The 24,460-nt window shown below is 46.5% G+C and overlaps 1 protein-coding gene across 1 annotated transcript in view; it reads left to right on the forward strand.

The window, feature by feature from the left end:
* The window catches only part of atp13a3 (ATPase 13A3), a 199,503-nt gene that overhangs the window by 69,906 nt on the left and 105,137 nt on the right, over window positions 1-24,460 (forward strand). Inside the window, 4 exon segments of the mRNA XM_072474301.1 lie at window positions 9,649-9,783; window positions 14,545-14,617; window positions 18,843-18,974; window positions 20,818-21,000. Coding sequence (XP_072330402.1) covers window positions 9,649-9,783; window positions 14,545-14,617; window positions 18,843-18,974; window positions 20,818-21,000 — 523 coding nt within the window.

Consider the following 24,460-nt stretch of genomic DNA (forward strand, 5'->3'; position numbering starts at 1 on the left):
CTTCATCCTATGTATCACCTTCATTAGTCTTTATTAAACTCACTGAAAGATTAGGATATCCTTCTGGAAGTAGTATTCAAACATAATACTACAAAAGAAGTCTGGCCTACACTATTTTTTACTTGCATTGAATACTTTACACTGATGAGCCAGCTTTTAATGACATGTACCAGTGTTATTATCAATTATTTGCAAGTGAAGGTTATTCATTGGGCACATCTAAAGAGATGCTGACTGAAAATGTGTGGTTAAGTTAGGAGGAATCTGCTTATCCTCTTTCATTCTGTAAATAAATGTAACACTAAGTAAAGATTGACTCCAATATCATCCAGTTATAAAAAATAATACGATGCCTCAATCAGGGCCTCTAAACATCTTTGTTCATCTGGCCTGTCCACCCTCATTTTTTCCATTCTTTGTAGAAATTGTACTATCTTGCATTTAAGTTCAGTTGTATCTGGTATTGTGGTTCCAACTTGCTTAACCTATTTGTATGTCTACTTTAAAAAGGAAGGTTGTGATGGGCCTAGTATCTCAAAGAAATAGACCAGATAATACCACAAATAACAATGGAGAGATGATAGAATTATTTAATAATTATTTCACGTTTGTATTTACTAGGAAGATTGAAGGGGTAGACGTTATATTCAATAATGAGATGAGGAATAAGATATGTGCATTTTGAGGATTTATTGAATTTGTTTATTTGAAAACTCCAAAGTTGATTAAACCTCTGGTCAGGATTGACTGCATCCAAGTATTTTTAAAGAATCTAAGTGAGAGATGGAAGATACATAACTGCACATCATTGTCTAGAAAAATGTATTGCACCAGTGGACTGTCAGATAGCTAATGCATTTTCTTTATTTTAGAAAGGGGACAGAATCTGTCCAGGGAATTACCAACCAATTAGCATAACATTGGTAGGAAAAGGAGAGAATAGAAGAACATCTAGAAACAAAAAATATTAAAAATATAATAATGAATAGTCAACATTCAAAAGGGAAATTCTTGGTTGAGCAATTTAGAATATTATGAAGGGAATAGACAATGACAGTGCAGTGGATGTTGTAGCCATCTGGGATGGCCACGTCCAATTAAGTACAGAGCAACTCGCAAAGACTGATGGGTAAAATGGACAAGCCAAGAGTCAGGCAGGCTCAGAGCCTGAAATGCATATTTGTCAGCAAAGTCCAGACGGCATCGAAACTCTGCCCTATTAGCACGTTAATCAGGCCCATTAGCAGGTGATGGCCCATCTCCCCCAACACAAAGGACTGGTACTCCAGCAACCGGAACAGTCCCAGGCATTTAGGCGCCACTGCCTGTCCAAGGGAAACGCAAACAACGGGGTCAATGACCGCTTGAGACACGCCCAGTCATCCAGATTCCCGCCCACTTATTGGCTAAGGAATCGAACGGAGTGATCAGGGATCGCCCAAATCGAAGGACCACCCAAAAGAGCGCGAAAACCCCCCGAGTATAAAGGAAGAGTTCGCCATATGTTTGCTCTCTTTTGGACTGTTTGGCTTAAAAGGCTTGATTCTAGCATTGAATCCTATATAATTCTGTTTGCAATGTTCTTCTCTGAATGACGAGCACAAAAGAACCAAAGCAGACTGGAGAAAGCCTTATTTATGCATCCAATGATTAAAATGCAGACGCCTGAGGCAAATTCAATCGTGACTTTCAATAGAGAAAGAGATAAGTACCTAAAGAGGAAAAGAAACAATTGCCGGGCTACAGGGAAAGGCCGGGTGTAGGAACTATCCTTAAATTATCTTCACAGAGTGTTTCAATCATTCCCCCCCGAGCCTGATCTCTATTTTACAGCCTTCTCACCCAACTTCCATGTCTTCTGGGTTGTGGCCTTCCCACCCTCTGGATTGTGGCATGCCTCCCTCTCTGCCCTCCAGTTTGTGGCGTCTCCTTCCCCTCCCCCTGAACTTCCCATTCCCTGCCTCTTAACGCTTACCTCGCCTAGACCTGTGTTCCCATTTGAAGATCCAAAACTGGGGCTCTGATGTTGTGGAAGTTGGAAGCAGGGTGCTACAATCCATGTGTTTCTTTTTACATGTTTTTGCTTTGCTGCTCCTCCCAATCCCTCGATGTTTGGGAATTCCAAGAATGATGCTTTTACTCTATCTGTACTTACACAATTAACAAAAGGTTGCACGTCACTGATGTACTTCTTGAGATGCAGCTGCATCGCTTTGAGAGAAGCATAATGCAACTAGACAGCAACATCATTTTCATACTTGACAACTTGGATCAAATATGTGTAGTACCTATACTTAAAAAATAAATCCATTAACACCTACAATAAGTGCTGTAAATTAAAGTAGTAAGTTTATGCAGCCAAGGATTCCACATGGACACCACATGTCAACTCTGAAGCAGCAAACGTCTTTGAATGCATGTGTTCTCTGCCCGCAAGCATAACTTTTAATTAATTATCCATGTGAAAAAAGATGTCCTGACATAGAGATTGCTGGAAGAGTACCCTTACGCCCCACCTCGATGAATTCCGGGTTCGACATGATGTTGAACTCTTCTTTCACCGCCTTTGTCTCCGTGCCCACTTCTTTGGCAAGAATCCTCCCGCTGTTCCACTGATCCTTTCATGTGCCTCGAACATTCTGCCTCTAAGTGGACCCCCCTGCTGGGACAATTACCTGCCCTTGATCTTTTCATTGAGAACTGTGACAGGACAATGGCCGTCTTAATGTTTCTGCCCCCCTCACCCATTCCAACCTCTCTCCTTCCGAACTTTCTGCTCTTCGCTCCGTCAGGTCTAACCCCGACTTTATTATCAAACCTGCCGACAAAGCGGGTGCTGTTGTCGTCTGGCGCACTGACCTCTACCTCGCAGAGGCTGAGCGCCAACGCTGAGATACTTCCTCTTACCTCCCCCTGGACCATGACCAGACCACTGAACATCAAGCCATTATCTCCAACACCGTTAGCAACCTCATTTCCCCCTACGGCTTCCAACCTCATAGTCTCCCAACCCCGGACAGCCCACTTTTACCTACTTCCCAAAATCCACAAAAAGGACTGTCCCGGCAGGCCCATTGTGTCAGCATGCTCTTGCCCCACCGAACTTATTTCCTCTTATCTTGACTCCATCCTCACTCCTCTGGTCCATTCCCTCCCCACCTACATCTGGGATACCTCTGATGCCCTGCGCTATATTGACAGCTTCCAGTTCACGGGCCCTAACCGCATTCTATTCACCATGGATGTGTAATCCCTCTACACCTCCATCCCACACCAGGATGGCCTGAGAGCTCTTCGCTTCTTTCTCGAAAAGAGGCCCGGACAATTCCTATCCACCACCACTCTCCTCCGCCTGGCTGAACTCGTTCTATCTCTCAACAACTTCTCCTTTAACTCATCTTACTTTCTCCAAATCAAAGGTGTAGCAATGGGTACCCGCGTGAGTCCTAGCTACGCTTGCCTTTTTATGGGGTATGTGGAACATTCCTTGTTCCAGGCCTATCTGGGCCACCTCCCACAACTCCTTTACCGATACATTGATGACTATTTTGGTGCCACGTCATGCTCTCGTCCGGACCTGGAAAAATTAATCAACTTCGCTTTCAGTTTCCACCCCGCCATCACTTTCACCTGATCCATCTCAGACACATCCCTTCCCTTCCTTGATCTTTCTGTCTCCATTTCTGGCAATAGACTATCCACTAATATCCACTACAAGCTCACTGACTCCCACAGCTATCTGGACTACAGCTCTTCGCACCCTACGCCCTGTAAGGACTCCATCCATTTCTCTCAACTCCTTCGCCTCTGTCGCAGAGACCAAACGCTTTGCTGAGCATCTTCGGTCTGTGCGCATTCAGGACCCTGACCTTCCTGTTGCTTGCCATTTTAACAAAAGACCCTGCTCCCATGCCCACATGTCTGTACTTGGCCTGCTGCAATGTTCCAGTGAAGCTCAACGCAAACTGGAGGAACAACATCTCATCTTCCGGTTCGGCACGCTACAGCCTTCCGACCTGAACATCAAATACAACAACTTCAGATGATCAGCTCTACCCCACCTCGACCCATTTGTTTTCATTCCATTTCATTTTAACTGTCTTTTACCGTTTCTTATTTTCTTAATATATATTTAATCCCCCCCCCCCCCCCCCAATCTTATCCACCTTTCCTTCACCTTTCTCCTCTTTGCTTCCCCCTTCCCCTCCCCCCCACATCTCTGATGTTAGTCTCCCTGCTGTTTGGCTCACACCTTTTGTTCTCTCTGGGGACTGCCATTAGCACTCTTTCCCCTTGGTTTCTGTGGCCATTGGCACCCGGTTTCCCTGGGTTTCTGTGGCTATGACTCATCTTTCATTCTCACTCCACAGTATAAATATTTCCCACTTTCTCTGTCTGTTACCTTTGACAAACAGTCATCGGACTGCTGTAAGAAGGAGGGATCTCCTTGCTGGCGAGAAGGGTGGGGAGACTTTGCCAGTGGGAAGTGGGGTGTCTTTGCTGGCAAGACGGGGGGGGGGTGTCTTTGTTCTTTTCTCTCCCTACAGATACTGCCAGACCTGCTGAGATTTTCCAGCATTTTCTCTTTCGATAGAGATTGCTGATTGACTTGGAAATGATTGATGAATGAAAATAAGAAAGAGATACATTTCAGCAAGTCCAATAAGCAGAAAATAGGTCAAGGAATCTGTCCCATGACAATAATTCGGTGTAGTTTATGAGGAAGTAGCTGACCAGTTGTTCTCTTGGAAGCCTTCTAATTGCTAAAAATAAATACATGTTTTACGAATGAATGTGTTTTGGCTTAGAAGCAAACTACAATCAACGTATTTTGGAAATTAATTTTGCTTGCAGATCTTTGACAGTGCTCAAGTTTTTATCCTGTAAATTCACTAGAATTATAGGGGGCAATTCTCTGGCCACATTGTGCCCAGTGCAAATCCCACTATGTCAGGTGAATTGCAGGAGATGCCCAAAATAAGATTTGTGCCGCTGCCAAACAGTTTCCGATACACCGCTTGTCCTCTCCCGCTGGTATGATCTGGTTCATGCCTTTCCTGGGCATGAACCAGATGAGCATATTTGAATCCTCATTTAAATATGCTGGATCTGTTTAAAGTCGGATTTTCCCAGCTCCTGCAATTCTCCCACCCACCGGCGCAGTGTGAAGCTGGCACAAATCGCTACTGATCTCAATAAGCAGAGACCGATTGCTGTGGGCGGGGAGGGGAGGTCTTTTCTGGCCGAAAGGTGGGCGGTTCTTTGCCAGCGGGAAGGGGAGGGGTTCTTTGCCGGTGAGAAGGGGGTGTCTTTGCTGGCAAGATGGGGGAGGGGGGCTTTACTGGCAAAAAAGGGGGAGGGGACCTTTGCCGTAAGAAGGAGGGATCTCCTTGCTGGCGAGAGGAGGGGTGGGGAGTCTTTGCCAGTGGGAAGTGAGGTGTCTTTGCTGGCAAGACGGGGGTGTCTTTGTTGGCGAGAAGTGGAGGGTCTTTGCCGGCGAGAAGGGTTGGGGTATTTCTGGCGAGAAAGGGGAGTGGGTATTTGCCGACGAGAAAGAGAGGGGTGTGGGCGAGTCCTGCCAGCTAGTCCGGGGGGGAGGGTTTGCTGGTGACAAAGGGAAGGTCTTTACCGGTGAGCAGAGGTGGGATGGGTCTTTGCCAGCCCGAAGCAATGGCACAGAGCATTAGTATGAAATCATGGTGCCCTTTAAAAATGGTGCCCCGATCTCAGGAGCCAGACCTGCTGACGTCTTCAGGTCCCGCATATCTCATGCAAGGTGCAGTTCACCCCAACCGTCAAAAATGTTTCTAAGTTTGGGTGCATTGCGATCTGAATCACGGCGAACCACCCGGCGAGAATCACATCTCGTTTCCTCCTGGAGACCACACTTTGAAATTTTTTGGGAGAATTGCACCCATTGGGCGGGATTCTCCATAGCCCGACGCCGAAATCGGCAATCGGGCAGAGAATTTGCTTTGACGCAGAAATCGGGGCCGGCGTCCGTTTGACGGCAGTCCGCATGCTCCGCCCCTCCGAAATGGCATCATCGTGATGTGTGCCGTGTGCAGTCGCAATGCTGTTAGCGCCATCGGCCGGCCCACCCACGATGCTCCGCCCCCGATGGCCGAGTTCCCCACTGGCTGCGGACCATGTCCAGCGGCATCACACTCGGCCGGGATCCGTGCTGCTGGCCTGGGGGGCTTCTGGGGGGACTGGTGGGGGGTGGGCTGTGGGGTACCAGATGGTGGGTTGGGTCCGTGCAAGGCCGGCGCCATGTTGTACACTACAGGTCGGCAACGTGCGTATGCGCGGCCCGGGACCTGGCCATTCTCCGGCCGTTTTTTGGAGCGGGAGGTGTTCGTATAGGGTCCCCCGTGCTTGGTGGAGTTGGTGCATTACTTTCTTAGTGGAGAGCAGATCGAAGTTCCTTTGTAGCTGTTTCCTCTCCACCAGGAGCTCTACCCCCCCATGATTAGTCAGTGCGTCGATATGTCGGAGATTTCTGCCATGGTCTTATTGATGAAGCTCGTATCGTCTCAGTTGGGCACGTACACGTTAACTAGTACTACTGGTGCCCCATCCAGGGCCCCGCTGACCATGACGTACTGTCCCCCTGGGTCCGTAACCGTCTTTGTTGCCCTAAACATTGTCCTCTTGCTGATCAGTTATTGCCACCCCCTTGGCTCTCGTCCTATAGCAGGAATGGTAGGTCTGCCCCACCCAGCCCTTTCTTATCCACAGTCAGTCCTGTTCTCTCAGGTGTGTCTCTTGGAGGAAGACTATGTCGGCTTTCATGTTTCTTAGGTGGGTGAGGACTCTGGATCTTTTCACTGGGCCGTTGAGTCCCCTTACGTTCCAGGTGACTATCCTGGTGGGGGGACTTCTGTCCCCCCCATTCCTGTGGGGTTAACCATACTTACCTTTTGTACGAACCCCTGCACTCCGGGGTTTCCCTTTGTTAGGGGGCCGTCCAGGATGGCCGCTGTCACTGATCTCCCCATGCGGTCGGGTCCCTGCTCTCCGGGGTTTCCCTTTGTCCAGGGGACACCCAACATGGCCGCCAATGTTGCGTCCGCCACGTGGGCCTGCCCCTGCACTCCGGGGTCTTCCTTTGTCCCGAGGGCACCCATCATGGCCTCCCACTGTGCGTCCGCCACGTCGGTATTTCCCTGAACGCTGGGGTCTCCCTTCGCTCAGAGACCGCACTTGTTGGTTGCTTGCAGCGATTTCTTGTTCCGAGCCCTTGGTTGTGGCACTTTGTAGCCTTATTGTTGTTCTCTTTCTAGCCTTGTTTGTCTCTCCTTCCCTGTGTTCCCCCCCCCTCCCGGTCCCTCCCTTTCCCCCCTTATCCCTCCCCTTTCTCCCCCCCCCCCCCCCAATGCCCCTCTTTTGTCCCTAGTTCCCCTTTTGCTCTTCCACCTCTGTTGAGTGGTCTCCCCCCTCCCCTTGCCTGGCGCTGTCCCCCCCTGTTGGGGGCGCGCCGTGGCTCTGCCTTGTTGCATGCCTCCAGCGTTAGCATTCCTGCTGTGCGATGGCCCCCCTCTCGGGAGTTACTGTCCCGCTTCTCCCTCGCCCGACCTCTACAGTTTTCTGCACACTCCTCCCCCATCCTACCCCGCGCTCCTCTCGCTTGCTCTCCCTTCTCCACTATTCCCATTCCCTCATGCTGGACCCTGGTCTCCCACCTGAAGCGGTCCCTCGGGTAGTGGTTTGCTTTTTGTTCAGGGTGCGCTCTCCGTTTGGCGGGGTGGTGGGGGGTGGGGGCCTTGTGTTGCCGCCCCCCCCCCCGTCGGCGTGCTGTTGCCCCTTGCCAGGGGCCCCTTATTTCTACCCATGCTGTCGGTCTTCAGCCCGTGTTCCTCGACAAACTTGTTTGCTTCGGCGGGGGCTGTGAATAAGTACTCTCTGTCTTGGTATGTGATCCAGAGTTTCGCTGGGTACAGCATACCAAAACGCACATTGCTCTTGTGAAGAGCTGCTTTCGCTCTATTGAATTCGGCCCATCTCCTGGCTAGGTCTGTCCCAATGTCCTCGTAAACTCTAATGATGTGTCCTTCCCATTTGCAGGTTCTGTTTTATCTGGCCCAGCGCATGATTGTTTCCCTGTCTTGGTACCGGTGGAGTTTAGCTATAACTGCCCTCGGTTCCCTGCCTTGGGCTTCGGGCACAACGACCGGTCTGTTCTGTCCATTTCTGGTGGGTTGGGGAAAGTTTTCCTCCCCACTAAGTTGCCCAATATCTCGGCCACGTATGCCGTGGGGTTTCTGCCCTCGATCCCCTCTGATAGGCCCACTATCCTTACATTTTGCCTTCTCGAGCGGTTTTCCTGATCATCCACTCTGCCCATCAGGCTCCCCTGTGTTGTGACCAGCTTCGCCACCTCCTTCTCCAGTGCCGTGATCCGGTCGCTTTTGTCGGTCGCGGCCTTTTCCAGCTCCTTAATGGTCGCCTCTTGGGCTTCCAGTTTCTTCTCAGCTCTGCCCAGGGCGAGCTGCACCTCCGCCAGGGCCTTGGCCACTGCTGCCTTCACCGTGGCCTCTATGTCTGCTCTAGCCTCTGCCTTGTTTTCCTGCTGGTGTTCCCTCAGCACCTCGTTAAAGGATGCCTGGCACAGGGGGAAAATGCTCCTGTCTGTCCAGTTCATTTTGTTGTGGCGAACCTTCCGTTCTGCCGCTTCGTGCACCGGTTGACACGGCTGAGCGGGGCCGCCCTTGGCCCCTTCTGCTTCTGGTGCCCTTTCTCCCTCTGCTTTGGCTCCCTTCTGGCATTTTTTCCCCCCTCCCTTCTCCCCTTTAACACTTTTTTGAAAAAAAAGGGGGAAGTTCTTTTTTTCGTCCCCCACTCACCCACACACCGGGTCAGGAGGGTCGAGAGAGAGAGGCTTCTAGTCAGGCCGGGAGTCCTCCTTTGTTCTGCCGCCCACCTTGTGGTTGCCGCCGGGGGGGGGGGTTCTTTGTCGCTGGCTCCGCTCGGTCCCTACTTTGGTCTGGGCCGCCACTCTTCTTGCCCCGTGTTCTCCTACCATGCGGTGGGGGGGGGGTTCAGTCCGGCCGGTTTGCGTGTTTCGGCGCAAGTTTTTTCTGGGGAACGGGACGCAACTGTGATTTCCCCCTCCAGAGCTCCGTTGCCTGCGACCGCTCTCTTCCCATGCCGGAAGTCCGCTCTTCCTGAGTTTAATTGCTTGCAATCAGAAAATGTGGATGGAATTGAGTTTTGATTTAGATCTATGAGATTTATGTAGATGGGGCGGCACGGTGGTGAACACTGCTGCCTCACAGTACCAGGGACCCAGGTTCGATTCCGACCTTGGGTGATTGTCTGTCTGTGTGGAGTTTACACTTTCTCCCCGTTTCTATGTTTCCTCTGGGTGCTCCGTATCTTCCCACAGTTTAAAGATATGCAGGTTAGGTGGATTGACCATGCTAAATTGCCCCTTAGTGTCCAAAGGCTAGGTGGGGTTATGGGGATGGGGCGGGAGAGTGGGCCTGGATAGGATGCTCTTTCAGAGGTTCGGTGCACTGTAGGTATTCTATGATTCTATGTTTATCGATAAATTTGAGGTTTTGGTAATTTATGGATGTGAAATGCAAAGGTAGAATTTCTGAGAGCAAGTAATTGATAGTGCATAATTTGTGTTTCTATTTTCAGGTGCTTAATCCTTTCTACATATTTCAACTCTTCAGTGTTATTCTTTGGACTTTTAATGCCTATTATTATTATGGTGCGGCAATTGTCATCATGTCACTTATATCAATAGTGACTTCCCTCCATACTGTCAGAAAGGTAAGATTTGCAAGTAGTATTGTTGCATTGTCTATTGCAGATGAGTATAATTTTTTTTAAAAGAAGTATGAAAGGCAGACATTTCAAATTGGTTTATTCTAGTGCGAAGCATCTCCCAAACCATAAACCTCTCTTCAGTTACCATTTACATGGAGTATTACATTACTTAGACATAGCACTGTTAAATTTATATGCCACTCGAAACACAACTCCGTGTTAACAGCAGAATAATGCACTATGTGTTACATGGTTAAATTTTTATATTATTAAACTTCTTTAGCAAAGTAGCAGGCAGTCCACTACTGTATATTTAAAGCTTTTAAATGCACCGAAGATCTGTCTCTCATTCTTTTAAAAAAGCATTTAAAAAGTTGTTAGTTGACTGAAGATGGCGCCCAAGAGCAGTTAACTTTTAATTCGACATTTAGGAAGGACAGACATAGAGGAAAAGGGTGTGGGGTAATAAAGGATGATATCGGTACATGAACGAGAAAGCGTCTTAGATCGAAAGATCATGATATAGTATCAGTTTGGGTAAAGCTAAGAAACAGCAAGGAACAGCAAAAATAGCAAATATTGGGAGTTGTTTATAGGCTGTCTAACAATAGTGGTAATGGTTTAAATTAAGACATTAGAAGTGTATGTAACAAGGGTATTACAGTAATCGTGGGGGACTTCAATCTATCTTTAGACTGCATGTAACAAGGGTATTACAGTAATTATGGGGGACTTCAATCTACATTTAGACTGGATAAACCTAATTAACATTAATGCTGCGGAGGTTGAGCTCCTGGAATGTATATGTTTTTTAATAGAACTGTATGTTGAGGAACCAACTAGCGAACGGGATTTTTTAGATGAGAAAGGGCTAATTAATAATCTCGTTGTAAAGGAACCTGCAGGAAAGAGTGACCATATTATGATCAAACTTCATATTAAGTTTGAAAGTGATGTAGTTCAAACCAAAATTAGGATCTTAAATCTGCACAAAGGGAACCAAGAGGGTATGAGGGCCAAATTGGCTGTGGTAGTTTGAGAAACTACATTACAAGGTATGACGGTAGACAGGCAATGGCTAGCATTTAAAGAATGAATACATAGTTTACAACAGGCTTATATTTGGGGCACAAAAAAAAAGCAGGCAAGGTGATCCAACCATGAGAGAAACTAAAGGTTGTCTTAAATTGACGAAAGAGGTTTATGAAGTTGTCAAAAAAAGTACTAAGTCTGAGGTTGGTGGCATTTTGGAATTCTGAAAAAGCCGACCAGGAAACCGGTAAAGAAAGAGAAAATAGAATATGAGGGTAAACTAGCAAGATACATAAAAACAGACTGTAGAATCCTCTCTAGCTATGTGAAAAGCAAAACATTACCAAGAATAAATGTGGGCCCACTCATAGACAGTAGAATTTACAATTGGGAATAAGGGAATGGCAGAGAAACTAAACAAATATTTTGGGTAAAATTTTCCATTTTGGACATCAAGTGGAGTGGCAGGCGGGCAAGTCGGCATGACTCCTGCTGGGCAGCAAGGTTAATTTTTGTGTTTGATTTTTTGCTTTTCAGCCCATTAATTGTACATCAACAATGAGCTCATCAAATTTCATGGCAGGGTGGGAACGGATTTGTCCTCCCTGCCATAACCTCATGGCATTAAAGGTTATGGCACCCTATTTAAGCAGCGCCCACACAGATATTCACTGACTATAGGCCAGGTGTATTGTGAACTTCTGCATTATTGCGGTGCCCAAATGTGATAAACCTTGGCTCAATGGTTCAACATGGCCTCCCTAGGGATTCTCCTCTAGGCCGTCTAGGAAAGACAGGAGGTCCTCTCTCCAAGGGGCAGTAGGTTCTCCCAGCTGACCACTGGCCTGGAAGGAGTTTGCTGGGGAGGTCAATGTCCATGGCCAGCAGAAAAGAAAAACAATGCAGTGCAGGAAACAAATAAATAATTTGATGTATCCACTAGGGTAAGTGAAACTTCTACTCACTCCAAACTAACACTCTCATAAGGGCATCAAGCAGTCTGAGTTTTAGAGTCTGCAGGGGTGCCACACATGACCAGCAGATGGGACATTAACAATGCATATCACCAGCCACTTTAAGATCCTGCGCAAATGGCATCTTAATCTCTTACTGGGAAGGGCTCAGCACACACAACAGACATGTATGCTTCTGATATGCTCTTTTATCCATAGTGCTCACAGTGAACCCACCTGGCTTTATGCAAAATAAGATTTCCTACAACTGATTGGAGAGAACAAAGCTATCCCTGAGTTGAGGACACTCTACTTCCATGAGAAACAAGTGGCAGAACTTGCTGGCAAGGACAGCGATCACTCGTGAAAGTTCATGATCAATGTGAAAGTTGAGGTCGGGCTCCTGCAGCAAGCCAGTGTGGGTCCATCCAGTATCATTGACTAAGTGGGGAAAATGACTGTGCATTATCTATTAGGTTGGAACCTGCCTTGTTAACTACCAATTATTTCTCCATTCCAACTGAGGGGGCAGAGGAAGCATTTCAAGAAGACCTCATTCATCTGCGCTCTCCACCAGTGCAGATACATGCACATTGGTGGATCCTAGTTCCAGATTATACTCGGGGTCATAATTTGGTGATCACCTCAAGGACACGTATCCACAGCAGGCAGAGGCAGTGACAGCTGAGATCCCCGACATTCGGAGGACTGATGGAGACCAGGCTCTGCAGAGTCTGAGTCCAATGTTGAGCCTCTCTAATCAGGCCTGAGAGACACGTTGGAGATACAAAGGCAGGGAATATTAAACTGAGTTGTCAGAGGCTATCACCAGATTGGAATGAAGGAAGAGGAGTCTGACCACATTCTTTTTGATGTTGTGACTCCGGCACATGAGCTATCAAAGTCTCCATAGGAAGGGTGGTGGCTGCCTTAGAGACCCAGGTTCAGTCATTAAGGAGTAAGTGAGTGGCCTCCAAAGGGAGGAGGAGCATCAGCCAGACACCTGGGCGCATCCACTCAGAACAACCCAAGTATGCCTGATGCACCATTTAATCCAACAAGTCAGGCTGAGGAGGGTGAACCTGCCTCAGACCAGGGGCACCCATGCTCGGGTCTCCAGTGGACGCTTGCCAAAGTCATCTCAGACAACAGGGTGTAGCAGCCAGAAGGCTGCCTCCACCTCTGCTGCAGATATTGGGATGCACCTAGATGCAGCGGTAGAGTTTGGAAAATTAAGGCGTTTTAAGTGCATTCACTGTATATAATCTGCACTATTGTAAATATATTTCGCATTTATCCCGCTCCAAGTCTCAGAAATTGAATGGCTAATCAATGTGGTGCAAGGTACCAAGTACCTTTGTGGGCAGCACAGTAGCACAAGTGGATAGCACTGTGGCTTCACAGTGCCAGGGCACCAGGTTCGATTCCCTGCTGGGGCACTATCTGTGCGGTGTCTGCACGTTCTCCCCACCTCTGCGTAGGTTTCCTCCGGGTGCTCCGGTTTCCTCCCACAGTCCAAAGACGAGCAGGTTAGGTGGAGTGGCCATGACAAATTGCCCTTGGTGACCAGAAAGGTTAGGAGGGGTTATTGGGGTACGGGGATAGGGTGGAAGTGAGAGCTTAAGTGGGTCGGTGCAGATCCAATGGACCGAATGGCCTCCTTCTGCACTGTATGTTCTATGTACAAAATGAAACCCCAATCCCTTCCATCTCAATTATCTCCCATCTTTTTCCTCAGTTCCATGAATTCTCACTCAATCTCATCACAGTGAATCGCCTTTAGTTCCTCATCTGCAACATGAACAAAGGAATTTCTTACTTGAAAATGATGGTTGGATAATCCTGTAACCTCTGTATGTCAGGCAGACATGTGATCATTTTGTGTTATTTTGTCTCTGCATTTAAGGCTGGATGTTACTTTATTAGTTCCCACATGAATCCACCATCCCCCACAAGCTTCCCGAACATCTCTGCGATGTACTCCGTCGATCTTGGGCCTTCCATCCACTCTGGCAGAGGTCAAATATTTGGCCTCCTGGACCGATTCTCTAAATAATTTATCTTAGCCTTCAGCGATTTATTTGCTTCACCCACCTGAGACATCTCTGCTTCCAGTGAGGAAATCTGATCACTATGTCTCGAAAGGGCCACATCTATGTCTTTTATCATGGTTCCGTGGCATTTCACGGATACGTTGGTCTTCTCCAGAACCACTCGGATAGGAGCCAACGATTCCTCCATCGATTTCTGGAGATCCTTCGACACAACCCGCCATTGTTATTGAATTATTTTGCCAAGGTACTCAAAGCACCTCGGCCGTTAGTGGAGTGGCTGGAACCCTAGAGGCTGCCTCTGCCATTTTATCTGCCGATGAGCTCTGAGAGGCCTCTGATCCCGCAGAGGGACTTCTACTGTCTGCCTTTTTTCCTGACTTTTCTGGGTATTGTACCTATATAGGAATGCGATTTTGGTGTCGGCGACCGGAGAATCCAGCCCAACATGGGGTAAGTGTAGCATATTTGGGAAGAAGAGGTGACTTTAAATCTGGAGATTTTCCCCGTATCATTGTCTGGTGCTATATTAGGCTAATTATATCATGTGTCGACCAGGATGATGTAAAGTGAATTTAATGGGCCTTTGTCTTTTTGAATCTAACAATTCATATGTTCCTACCAGGCTGGATGAGTAAATCACAGCAACGTGGAATTTTGTTTTGTTTACCGATATATTTGTAACTATAATTATATTGCATTTTAATTGTTTCAATTCTATTTTTCAGCAATACGTTATGTTGCATGACATGGTAGCAGCCCATAGCATTATCAGAGTTTCAGTGTGCAGAGCAAACAGTGGTAAGTGAGTTACGAAGTTGATTGGAGGAAGTGGGATTTTACTTAACTTACAAAGTTAAGTACCCAAACTGACATTTTAGGAATGTGAAACCCTTCCAGGTTTGAAACTGAGGAAATAAGCAGCTTTCAAATTTCAAACATTATAACATAAATATCCTTTAATCTCAATCCAATTGCTAGGATTAAGCAGAAGTGCTCGAGTGATAAATCCTCCCTTCAGTTTTTTTGTATGAAATGCCGAACCTTGGTTGAATGCCTACCCTGTTGCTTTTGGGAAAAGGTCAAACAGTTTTATCTTGGCCCAAATCTTCAGTCAGGGTCAATGCTGTGCACATTGACGCTGCCCGCAAAGATTTCTGCAACCCGACCCTTTTACGATTTTTCAGCCATGTCCTCAAATTTCGGCTGAAGCATCTCAGGGTCAGTGCAGCCCCTCCAGCAGAAGACAGTCGGGTACAGCAAGAAATGTAAGAAGGGAGGACGTGTCTGCTTTTCACAACAGTAGCTGTCATAATCAGGTAAGTTTTTAAAGATCCTGGGGCGGGATTCTCCCTTCTGTGGACTAAGCCCCACACCCGCCGGAAAACGGGCAGGGATCACTCCGGACTTTTTCCCCGAAAGTCCGGGGTGATTTTCCGTCTTCAAGGGGGCTAGCAGGGCCTTGACGTGCATCTCGCAGCTCTGGCTGCCGGCGGGCCCTGCAGTTATGCCCGCGCGGCCAAGCATGTGCACGGCGGCCGGCCGCGGGTCCACGCATGCGCGCGCGGGTGGCTTCGCTCTGGCCCCCGCGCAACATGGCGGAGCCCTACAGGGGAACATAGGCCCCCCCTGGAATGAGCGTGTCCGCCGATCGGTAGCCACCGATCGCAGGCCTGGCCACCGTGGAGGCCCCCCTTGGAGTCGGACCCCCCTGCTCACCAGGACGGCCTTCGCAGCCAGAACGCCGAGGTCCCGCTGGGTGGGACCACATGTGAACCACGTCGGCGGGCACGCGGCCCGTCGAGCGCGGAGAATCACTTTCAACGGCCCCCAGCCGGTGCCGCGTGTGCTGCCAATTCTCAGGTCGCCGGCAAATCGTGTGCCGGCGTGGGGGCCTATTTTGGGTAATTCTCCGCCCCTGCGCCGAGCGTGATTTCGGCGCGGAGCGTTGGAGAATCCCGCCCCCGATCTTTCAGTGAAAGAATGGGTCAATGGGAGGGGTGGTGAAGTGGATCATCTGTTAGGATGGGGTATGGGTGGTATTAGGTCTGGTTGCAGGGGGTTGGTTGGGGAGGTAGTAGATTGGGGAGTTGATTGTTCAGTGTGGGGGGGGGGGGGGGGGGGGGGGGGGGGACACACACACGCAGGTTGTCTCAGGGAGGGGTGTTACCGAGAGGTAGTGATTGGGGGTGTGGCGATCGTTGCGGCCGGCTGTGTTGCTCAAATGAATTATATTGGCTACCCACCAGGTCAAATCAGGTATTAAAATGTGTTGATATTCCCAGGGTACATATGCTGGTAAGTAACCCCGTATCTGGCCCAAGTTTACACCCTTAGCTCAGGGTTTGAGACATTCTTGGTGGGTTTGCAGGCAGCAGAAATCAGCCCAGCGGAATTTAAAACTTCCAGGCTAATTACAGCACATGTTTGTGTATCAGGATTTCTGCGCGTCCCTGACATGCATATCCCAACTTGTGTCCCATCTCTGCCAATCCGGTGACGGAAAGATTTGGGCACTTGTGTTCATAGCAAAAAGCGTCTTCGCTCAGCGGATTGAATGTCCCATGATCCAAAACCAGTACATTTGTAGGGAGCCGAATAATTAGTGTGCCCAGGTTTAATAATTAACGTTGCTTTATTAGTCACTGGAAAGTACATGGAATGACCACCACCCACTGTTTCCCTAGAAGGAGGGCAGTGTAATATTATCAGGCCAACGTGTACACATTGAAATTACTTGGTTAGACTTTTTTCTAACAGGCTTTAAATTAAAAACAGAGGTCATATGATTTTGTGAAATACTAAATCAGCATATTGCATAAACAATTAAATTAGAACGTGTCTATCAAATGTTGAAATACATTTTTTTTGAAGTGGGCTGTTGACCCATAATGTTTGATCAGCAACACGTTTTTTGGATGACATTCTTTGTAAATGTCATCCAAAAACTTTAATCTGTATGCTGAATTTATATCTCCAACAAGACCAAGGTGAAGTAACCAGAGTTGTGATTTGTAGCATGGGAAGCTTCTCTTCTTCTATTTCCTTGATGAATTTTAAAAAAATTCTTCATGGGACGTTGCTGGTTGGGCCAGCATTTATTGCCTTTCCCCAATTGCCCTTGTGGGGCAGTTAAGAGTTAACCACATTGCTGTGGATCTGGAGTCACATATAGGTCAGGCAAGGATTTCCTTTTCTAGTGGAGATTAGTAAACCAGATGGGATTTTACAACAGTTGACAATGGTTTCATCAATAGACTTTTAATTCCAGATTTTTATTAATTCAAATTTCACCATCTGCAGTGACAGGATTTGATAGAGGATTACCTTGGGTCTCTGGATTACGGGTCCAGTAACGATACCACTATGCCACCACCTCCCCTTAATGGACTGTGTTTGACTAGTTTCACTTTGTCAGGTGTAAAGTCTGAAGGCCTGGCCCTTACGTTATAATTTTCCCATAATACTTATAGCAATAATAGAGAGATTAATTTTATCTCATGATTTGTTAATCTGCAAAAAATAATATTTTGTTAAGCTATCCAACTACCAGATCATTTTTGACTTGTATACACGGGATCAGAGGTGAGCTGGCAAGATGGATACAGAACTGGCTAGGTCATAGAAGGCAGGGAGTAGCAATGGAAGGGTGTTTTTCAGATTGGAGGGCTGTGACTAGGGGTGTCCCGCAGGGATCAGTGCTGGGACCTTTGCTCTTTGTAGTATATATAAATGATTTGGAGGAAAATGTAACTGGCCTGATTAGTAAGTTTGCGGACGACACAAAGGTTGGTGGAATTGCAGATAGCGATGAGGACTGTCAGATAATACAGCAGGATTTAGAACGTTTGGAGACTTGGGTGGGGAGTTTAATCCGGACAAATGTGAGGTAATGCACTTTGGAAGGTCTGATACAGGTAGAGAATATACAGTGAATGGTAGAACCCTCAAGAGTATTGACAGTCAGAGAGATCTACGTGTACAGGTCCACGGGTCACTGAAAGGGGCAACACAGGTGGAGAAGGTAGTCAAGAAGGCATACGCCATGCTTGTCTTCATTGGCCGGGGCATTAAGTATAAAAATTGGCAAGTCATGTTGCAGCTGAATGGAACCTTAGTTAGGCCACACTTCGAGTATAGTGTTCAGTTCTGGTCGCCACACTACCAGAAGGATGTGGAGGCTTTAGAGAGGGTGCAGAAGAGATTTACCAGGATGTTGCCTGGTCTGGAGGGCATTAGATATGAGGAGAGGTTGAATAAACTTGGTTTGTTCTCACTGGAACGAAGGAGGTTGAGGGGCGACCTCATAGAGGGCTACAAAATTATGAGGGGCATACACAGAGTGGTTAGTCAGAGACTTTTTCCCAGGGTAGAGGGGTCAATTACTAGGGGGCATCGGATTAAGGTGCGAGGGGCAAGGTTTAGAGGAGATGTACGAGGCAAGTTTTTATACACAGAGGGTAGTTGGTGCCTGGAACTCGCTGCCGGAGGAGGTGGTGGAAGCAGGGACGATAGTGACGTTTAAGGGGCATCTTGACAAATACATGAATAGGATCGGAGGGATACGGACCCAGGAAGTGTAGAAGATTTTAGTTTAGATGGGCAGCATGGTCGGCGCAGGCTTGGAGGGCCGAAGGGCCTGTTCCTGTGCTGTACCTTTCTTTGTTCTTTTGTTCTTCTATTTGACAAAAAAATCTAGTTAGGACAGACATTTCCTCAGTTATTTAGGCTATTGAGGCCAATTTTTCACTGCCATTTCCACAAAAGGAAAGAGACAACATTGGCTGAAACCAACTTTAAAAATTAATTTCTCTGACATCATATAAAATAAGAAGTACACTCATATCTCCAGTGAGGCTGAGTTTGGAAACTTTGTGGAGCACAGGAAATTAAAATGCTTTTGCAATGTCTGTGTTCTAGTTCACCTGGTGCGTTTGGGTTTGGATTTTAAATTTTGTGGTTTGCACAATAGCTGCATTATAAGTGTACAATGAGATTTAAATGCCTTGTTTTCTGAATCTTTCAGAAATAGAAGAAATGTTGTCTACAGATCTGGTGCCTGGTGATGTTATAGTCATTCCGACTAATGGGACCATAATGCCCTGTGATTCAGTGCTTCTTAGTGGCACTTGTGTTGTTAATGAAAGCATGTTAACAGGTAATTAATAAATGGAGGGTGAAATAAAATTCTATTACAATTCTGTTAAAATTTTGGTTACATTCATTAAAAATGTATTCTTGGGAAAGATATTATTCACCTATTCGGTGTTCGTAAAAGGTGTAAGGAAATTGAACCCTGATATCTTTTGAATTAACACAAACCCTAGAACCAAGAATGTGGCTGGCTTGTGCAGAAGAAGGAAGATGCTAAAACAGTTCATAGCTAACTACTTTGTAGAGGATGGTAAATGTGTTAAATAGGCAGGGAAGTAATGAAGGTGAAGATTTGAGAGAATTGGATATGTATTTGAAGGATTGATCGACTGAGAAGTTTTAATTTTTAGGATCAGCCAAATGAGTTGCCTTGTTTTTAAATAATCTTTATTGTCACAAGTAGGCTTACATTAACACTTCAAATTAAGTTACTGTGAAAATCCCTTTGTTGCCACACTCGGGCGCCTGTTTGGGAGGGAGAATTCAGAATGTCCAAATGACAATCACAGCACACCTTTCGGGACTTGTGGGAGGAAACAGAAACCCACGCAGACACAGGGAGAACGTGCAGCTTTTTAAATATGATTCTAAAATTCAATGGTAAAGGAATTGTAAATGCATTGTAAGGAAGTATTGAACAACATATTGAGGACATTCAATGATATTGTCATTTTACTGGCTTGCCTCATTTCTGATTGAATATCCTTGTTATGGATGTTTTTCAAATAGTTTGCAGTGATGTATGGTATTCTCTAGGAATATAAAACTTAACAGCCATTGAATTTTGGGTAGCCATTTAATTTAGTAATACATCAATATTTGTCTTTGAGATTTCTTGTCGGTGGTAATACAGATGCTCCGTTGGCTCTCAATGCTCCATCTGATCAAACAGCACAAAACCTTTTTATTAGGGAGCTTTTTATTAGGGAGAGGCAATAAAAGATGGCAAAATGGGGTTGACGCACAAATTAGCGATTATCTAAATAGGCTCCAGGAACTGAATATTCTTATTCCTATGCTAGTTAGCCCGAGTGTAAAATGGCCAATATTGCCACCTTTATATTATTACTGAAGATAAATTGTCCTTTAAGAATCTCAATTTAGTTATAATTAAAATTACCTTCCACTCAAATAGCCAACATGGGAAATCCTCCAGTAACCACAAGATGTATAGCTGTGCTAAGTAATCTTCAACTGCGGTGCTTGGTTAAATATTGCACTTCCATTTATGGGGTTGACTTCAGTTCATACCAAAAGATTGAGGACCTTTTTCAAAATAAAATTTGTTTCAGCATACTCAACACAATTTCTTGTTGGCACATTTATACAGCATTGGCTGCTGGTCCGAGATCTAAAGACAGTGACGTGGAAAATTAATATACGCCAACTTCCGTCACGCGATCCACTCTGTTGCAAATTTGCTTACCCATGTGAATCTGTTTGTGCATCCAATCACAGTTCGTGGCCCCAAACGTTCACTCATTCGCGATTTAGCATATAACAGTACAGATGACATTACCATAAGTTGCTTAACTTCAACTAGACATCACCGACTCTCACTTTACTAGTCATTTTAGAGTATTAAAGAGTCAAACTCTCATGTTTCCCATGTAGAAAGCATGCACTGCGCTTGCGCCATCTTTGCGCAATGTGCCAGTTCAATGTTTTACATGGGAACAGTACTCCTGTGAATGACGGAAATTGACTGCATCACACACTGGTGCAGTTTGAGATTGGAATCACAATTTGTTTTAAATGCATTTTTTTATGGTCCTCTTAAAATCCCATCTTGTATTCCAAATGTACGTGGATTGAATTAGAAATCCTTTCTTTTTATTTTAATACAGGTGAAAGTGTTCCTGTAACAAAAATCAGTTTACCAAATCCAATTAAGAGCTCTAGAGGTCTAGAAGACGATGAAATCTACAATCCAGAAAAGCACAAACGGCACACACTCTTCTGTGGTAGCACTGTAATCCAGACACGATTTTATACTGGGGAACTTGTCAAAGCTGTTGTCTTCAGAACAGGTAAGGTACCTTTCCTAAATAGACTTGCTGGAAGCCCAAATTGTATACACAGTAATAAATTTTAGTGTGAATTACATTTATACGTATAAATAGAAATTTTGTGGGTGATTTTGAGCCTGTTTTTATTTTTAATAAACCCTTCCTTGAGGTATTTTTGGTATAGAAACAACAACAAAATAGTCAAGATACATGAAACCATAAACATAGTGCAAAAACCGTTTACCTTTCGTACAGGTCTCACCCTTATTGATCTCCGACTGTAACCGAACCTACTCTCTTTCCCCCCCCCCCCCCGGTCTGCTGACGATTAATTTTCCGCAAGGAAGTCGATGAACGGTTATCACCTCCGGGTGAACCCTAACAGTGAACCTCTCAAGGCGAACTTAATTTTCTGCATACAGAGAAAGCTAGCCATGTATGATAGCCAGGTCTCTGACTTCGGGGGCTTTGGGTCCCTCCATACCAAAAGTATCCGTCTATGGGCTACCAGGGAAGCAAAGGCCAAAACATCTGCCTCTTTCTCCTCCTGGATTCCAGGATCTTCTGACACCCTGAAAATCGCCACCTCTGGATCCAGCGCCACCTTTGTTTTTAAAACCTTGGACCTGACGTCCACAAACCCCTGCCAAAATCCCCGAAGCTTTGGACACGTCCAAAACATGTGGACATAGTTCGCTGGCCCTCCTGCGCATTTTGTGCACCTATCCTCCACCCCAAAGAATCTGCTCATCCGGGCCACTGTCATGTGAGCCCGGTGCACAACCTTAAATTGTATCAGGCTGAGCCTGGCACATGTTGCAGACATGTTGACTCTACTCAACGCGTCTGCCCATAAACCATCCTCTATCTTACCTCCCAGCTCCTCCTCCCACTTACGCTTCAGCTCCTCGGTCTGCGTCTCCTCCAACCCCATAAGCTCCTTATAGATATCCGAGACGCTCCCCTCCTCTACCCACCATCTGGAAATTACCCTGTCCTGAATCCCCCTCAGCGGTAGGAGCAGGAAGGTTGCCACCTGCTTGCGAAGGAAGTCCAGCACCTGCAAGTATCTGAATTTGTTTCCCCTCGCCGGCCCAAACTTTTCCTCCAGCGCCCTCATACTCTGGAAACTCCCCTCTTGTGAACACATCCCCCATCCTCTCAATCCCCGCTCTCCACCATACCCGGAACCCCCCCCATCCATACTCCCCGGGACAAACCGGTGGTTATCACAAATTGGGGCCCAGACCGATGCTCCCACTGCTCCCACATGCCGCCTCCACTGGCCCCAAACTCTCAGGGCCGCCACTACCACAGGGCTGGTGGAGTACATTTTGAGCCTGTGTTAACCATGAGTGAAAACATTGACGTGGGCTAAAAATTCAGTGAAAATCGGAAAATGTGATTCTCTCTGGCAAGATCGCGATTTCCTATTTTCCAGACCCTTCACTAATGGCTTAATGAAAAATCTGCCACGGAAGGCCAGGAACTTCATTTTAATACATTATAATATCACTAGAGAGTCCTCCCACTGGGGTTTGCCCACTCACTGAAAGCTCATTAGTTGAAGCACGATTAACAACAGGTGTATAAAAATGAGAACCTGGTGACCTCACCTCTGAAGGGTATATTGGAGGTGAGCGCTCTGGTCACCATTATTACCCAGTGGCCAGTCGCAGAGGGGCACGGAAGAGGACATGGGGGACCCAGATAAATTCAACTCGGAACTGAAGTGCAGGGTTCAGTCTCGGCATCTCGAAAGGTGGGGTTTCTTGCAGGACCTAATGGCCCTTCATGTCTGTGAACCTCTAGCTTCAAAGGGGTCTGGCGGCTGGTGTGCAGGCAGCATTTCCCATATGCACCTTGCTGGGCTTGTGGTGATATCATCCCTGAGGCATTGCCCATCCAGAGTGACAGTTGTAAAATCGGTAGGAGCAGGTGAATCCATAGATCGGCTGCAGGACATATTGAAGGGGGAGGGTGAACAGCCAGTTGTCGTGGTGCATATAGGCACCAACGATATAGGTAAAAAACGGGATGAGGTCCTACAATCAGAATTTAGGGAGTTAGGAGATAAGTTTAAAAAGTAGGACCTCAAAGGTAGTAATCTCAGGATTGCTACCAGTGCCACGAGACAGTCAGAGTAGAAATTCAAGAATAGTCAGAATGAATACGTGGCTTGAGAGATGGTGCAGGAGGGAGGGGTTCAGATTTTTGGGGCATTGGAACCAGTTCTGGAGGCGGTGGGACCATTACAAATCGGATGATCTACACCTGGGCAGGACTGGAACCAATGTCCTAGGGGTGCTTTTGCTAACACTGTTGGGGAGGTTTTAAACTAATGTGGCAGGGGGATGGGAACCACATTAGGAATATAGAGGTCAGTAAAGAGGCAACAACTAAAGCCAGTAAGGTACTAGATAATAAACTCAATGTGACTAAGGGGAAGAGTAGACAGGGAAGAGATGATGAACGCAAAGGGACAGGTGGTCTGAGGTGCATTTGTTTCAATGTGAGAAGTGTAGCAGGTAAGAACTTAGGACTTGGATTAGTACCTGGGAATATGATGTTATTGGTATTACTGAGACTTGGTTGAGGGAAGGGCAAGACTGGCAACTAAATATCCCAGGGTATAGATGCTTCAGGAGGGATAGAGAGGGAGGTAAAAGGGGGGGAGGAGTTGGATTACTGGTCAGAGATGATATCACAGCTGTGATTAAGGAGGGCACGATGGAGGATTCGAGCACTGAGGCAATATGGGTAGAGCTAAGAAATAGGAAGCGTGCAGTAACATTGTTGGGACTTTACTACAAGTCTCCCAAAAGCGAGCTTGAAGTAGACGTACAAATATGTAGACCGATTATAGAAAAATGTAGGAGCAATAGGGTGGTTGTGATGGGAGATTTTAACTTCCCCAACATTGAATGGGACTCATGTAGTGTTGGAGGCGTAGATGGAGCAGAATTTGTAAGGAGCATCCAGGAGAGTATTTTAGACCAGTATGTAAATAGGCCAACTCGGGAAAGGGCCATACTGGACCTGGTATTGGGGAATGATCCCGGCCAGGTGGTTGAAGTTTCAGTCGGTGATTACTTTGGGAATAGCGATCACAATTCCGTAAGTTTTAGAATACTCATGGACAAAGATGAGAGTGGTGCTAAATTGGGGAAAGGCCAAGTATAACAAAATTCGGCAGGAGCTAGGGAATGTGGATTGGGAGCAGCTGTTTAAGGGTAAATCCACATTTGAAATGTGGGAGTCTTTTAAGGAAAGGTTGATTAGAGTGCCGGACAGACATGTCCCTGTGAAAATGAGGGATAGAAATGGCAAGATAGGGAACCATGGATGATGGGTGGAATTGTGAGACTAGCTAAGATGAAAAAGGAAGCATACATAAGATCTAGGCGACTTAAAACTGATGAAGCTTTGGAGGAATATCTGGAAAGTAGGACAAATCTCAAACGTGCAATAAAGAGGGCTA

Source organism: Scyliorhinus torazame, chromosome 14 (genome assembly GCF_047496885.1).
Source record: "Scyliorhinus torazame isolate Kashiwa2021f chromosome 14, sScyTor2.1, whole genome shotgun sequence".
Lineage (NCBI taxonomy): Eukaryota > Metazoa > Chordata > Chondrichthyes > Carcharhiniformes > Scyliorhinidae > Scyliorhinus > Scyliorhinus torazame.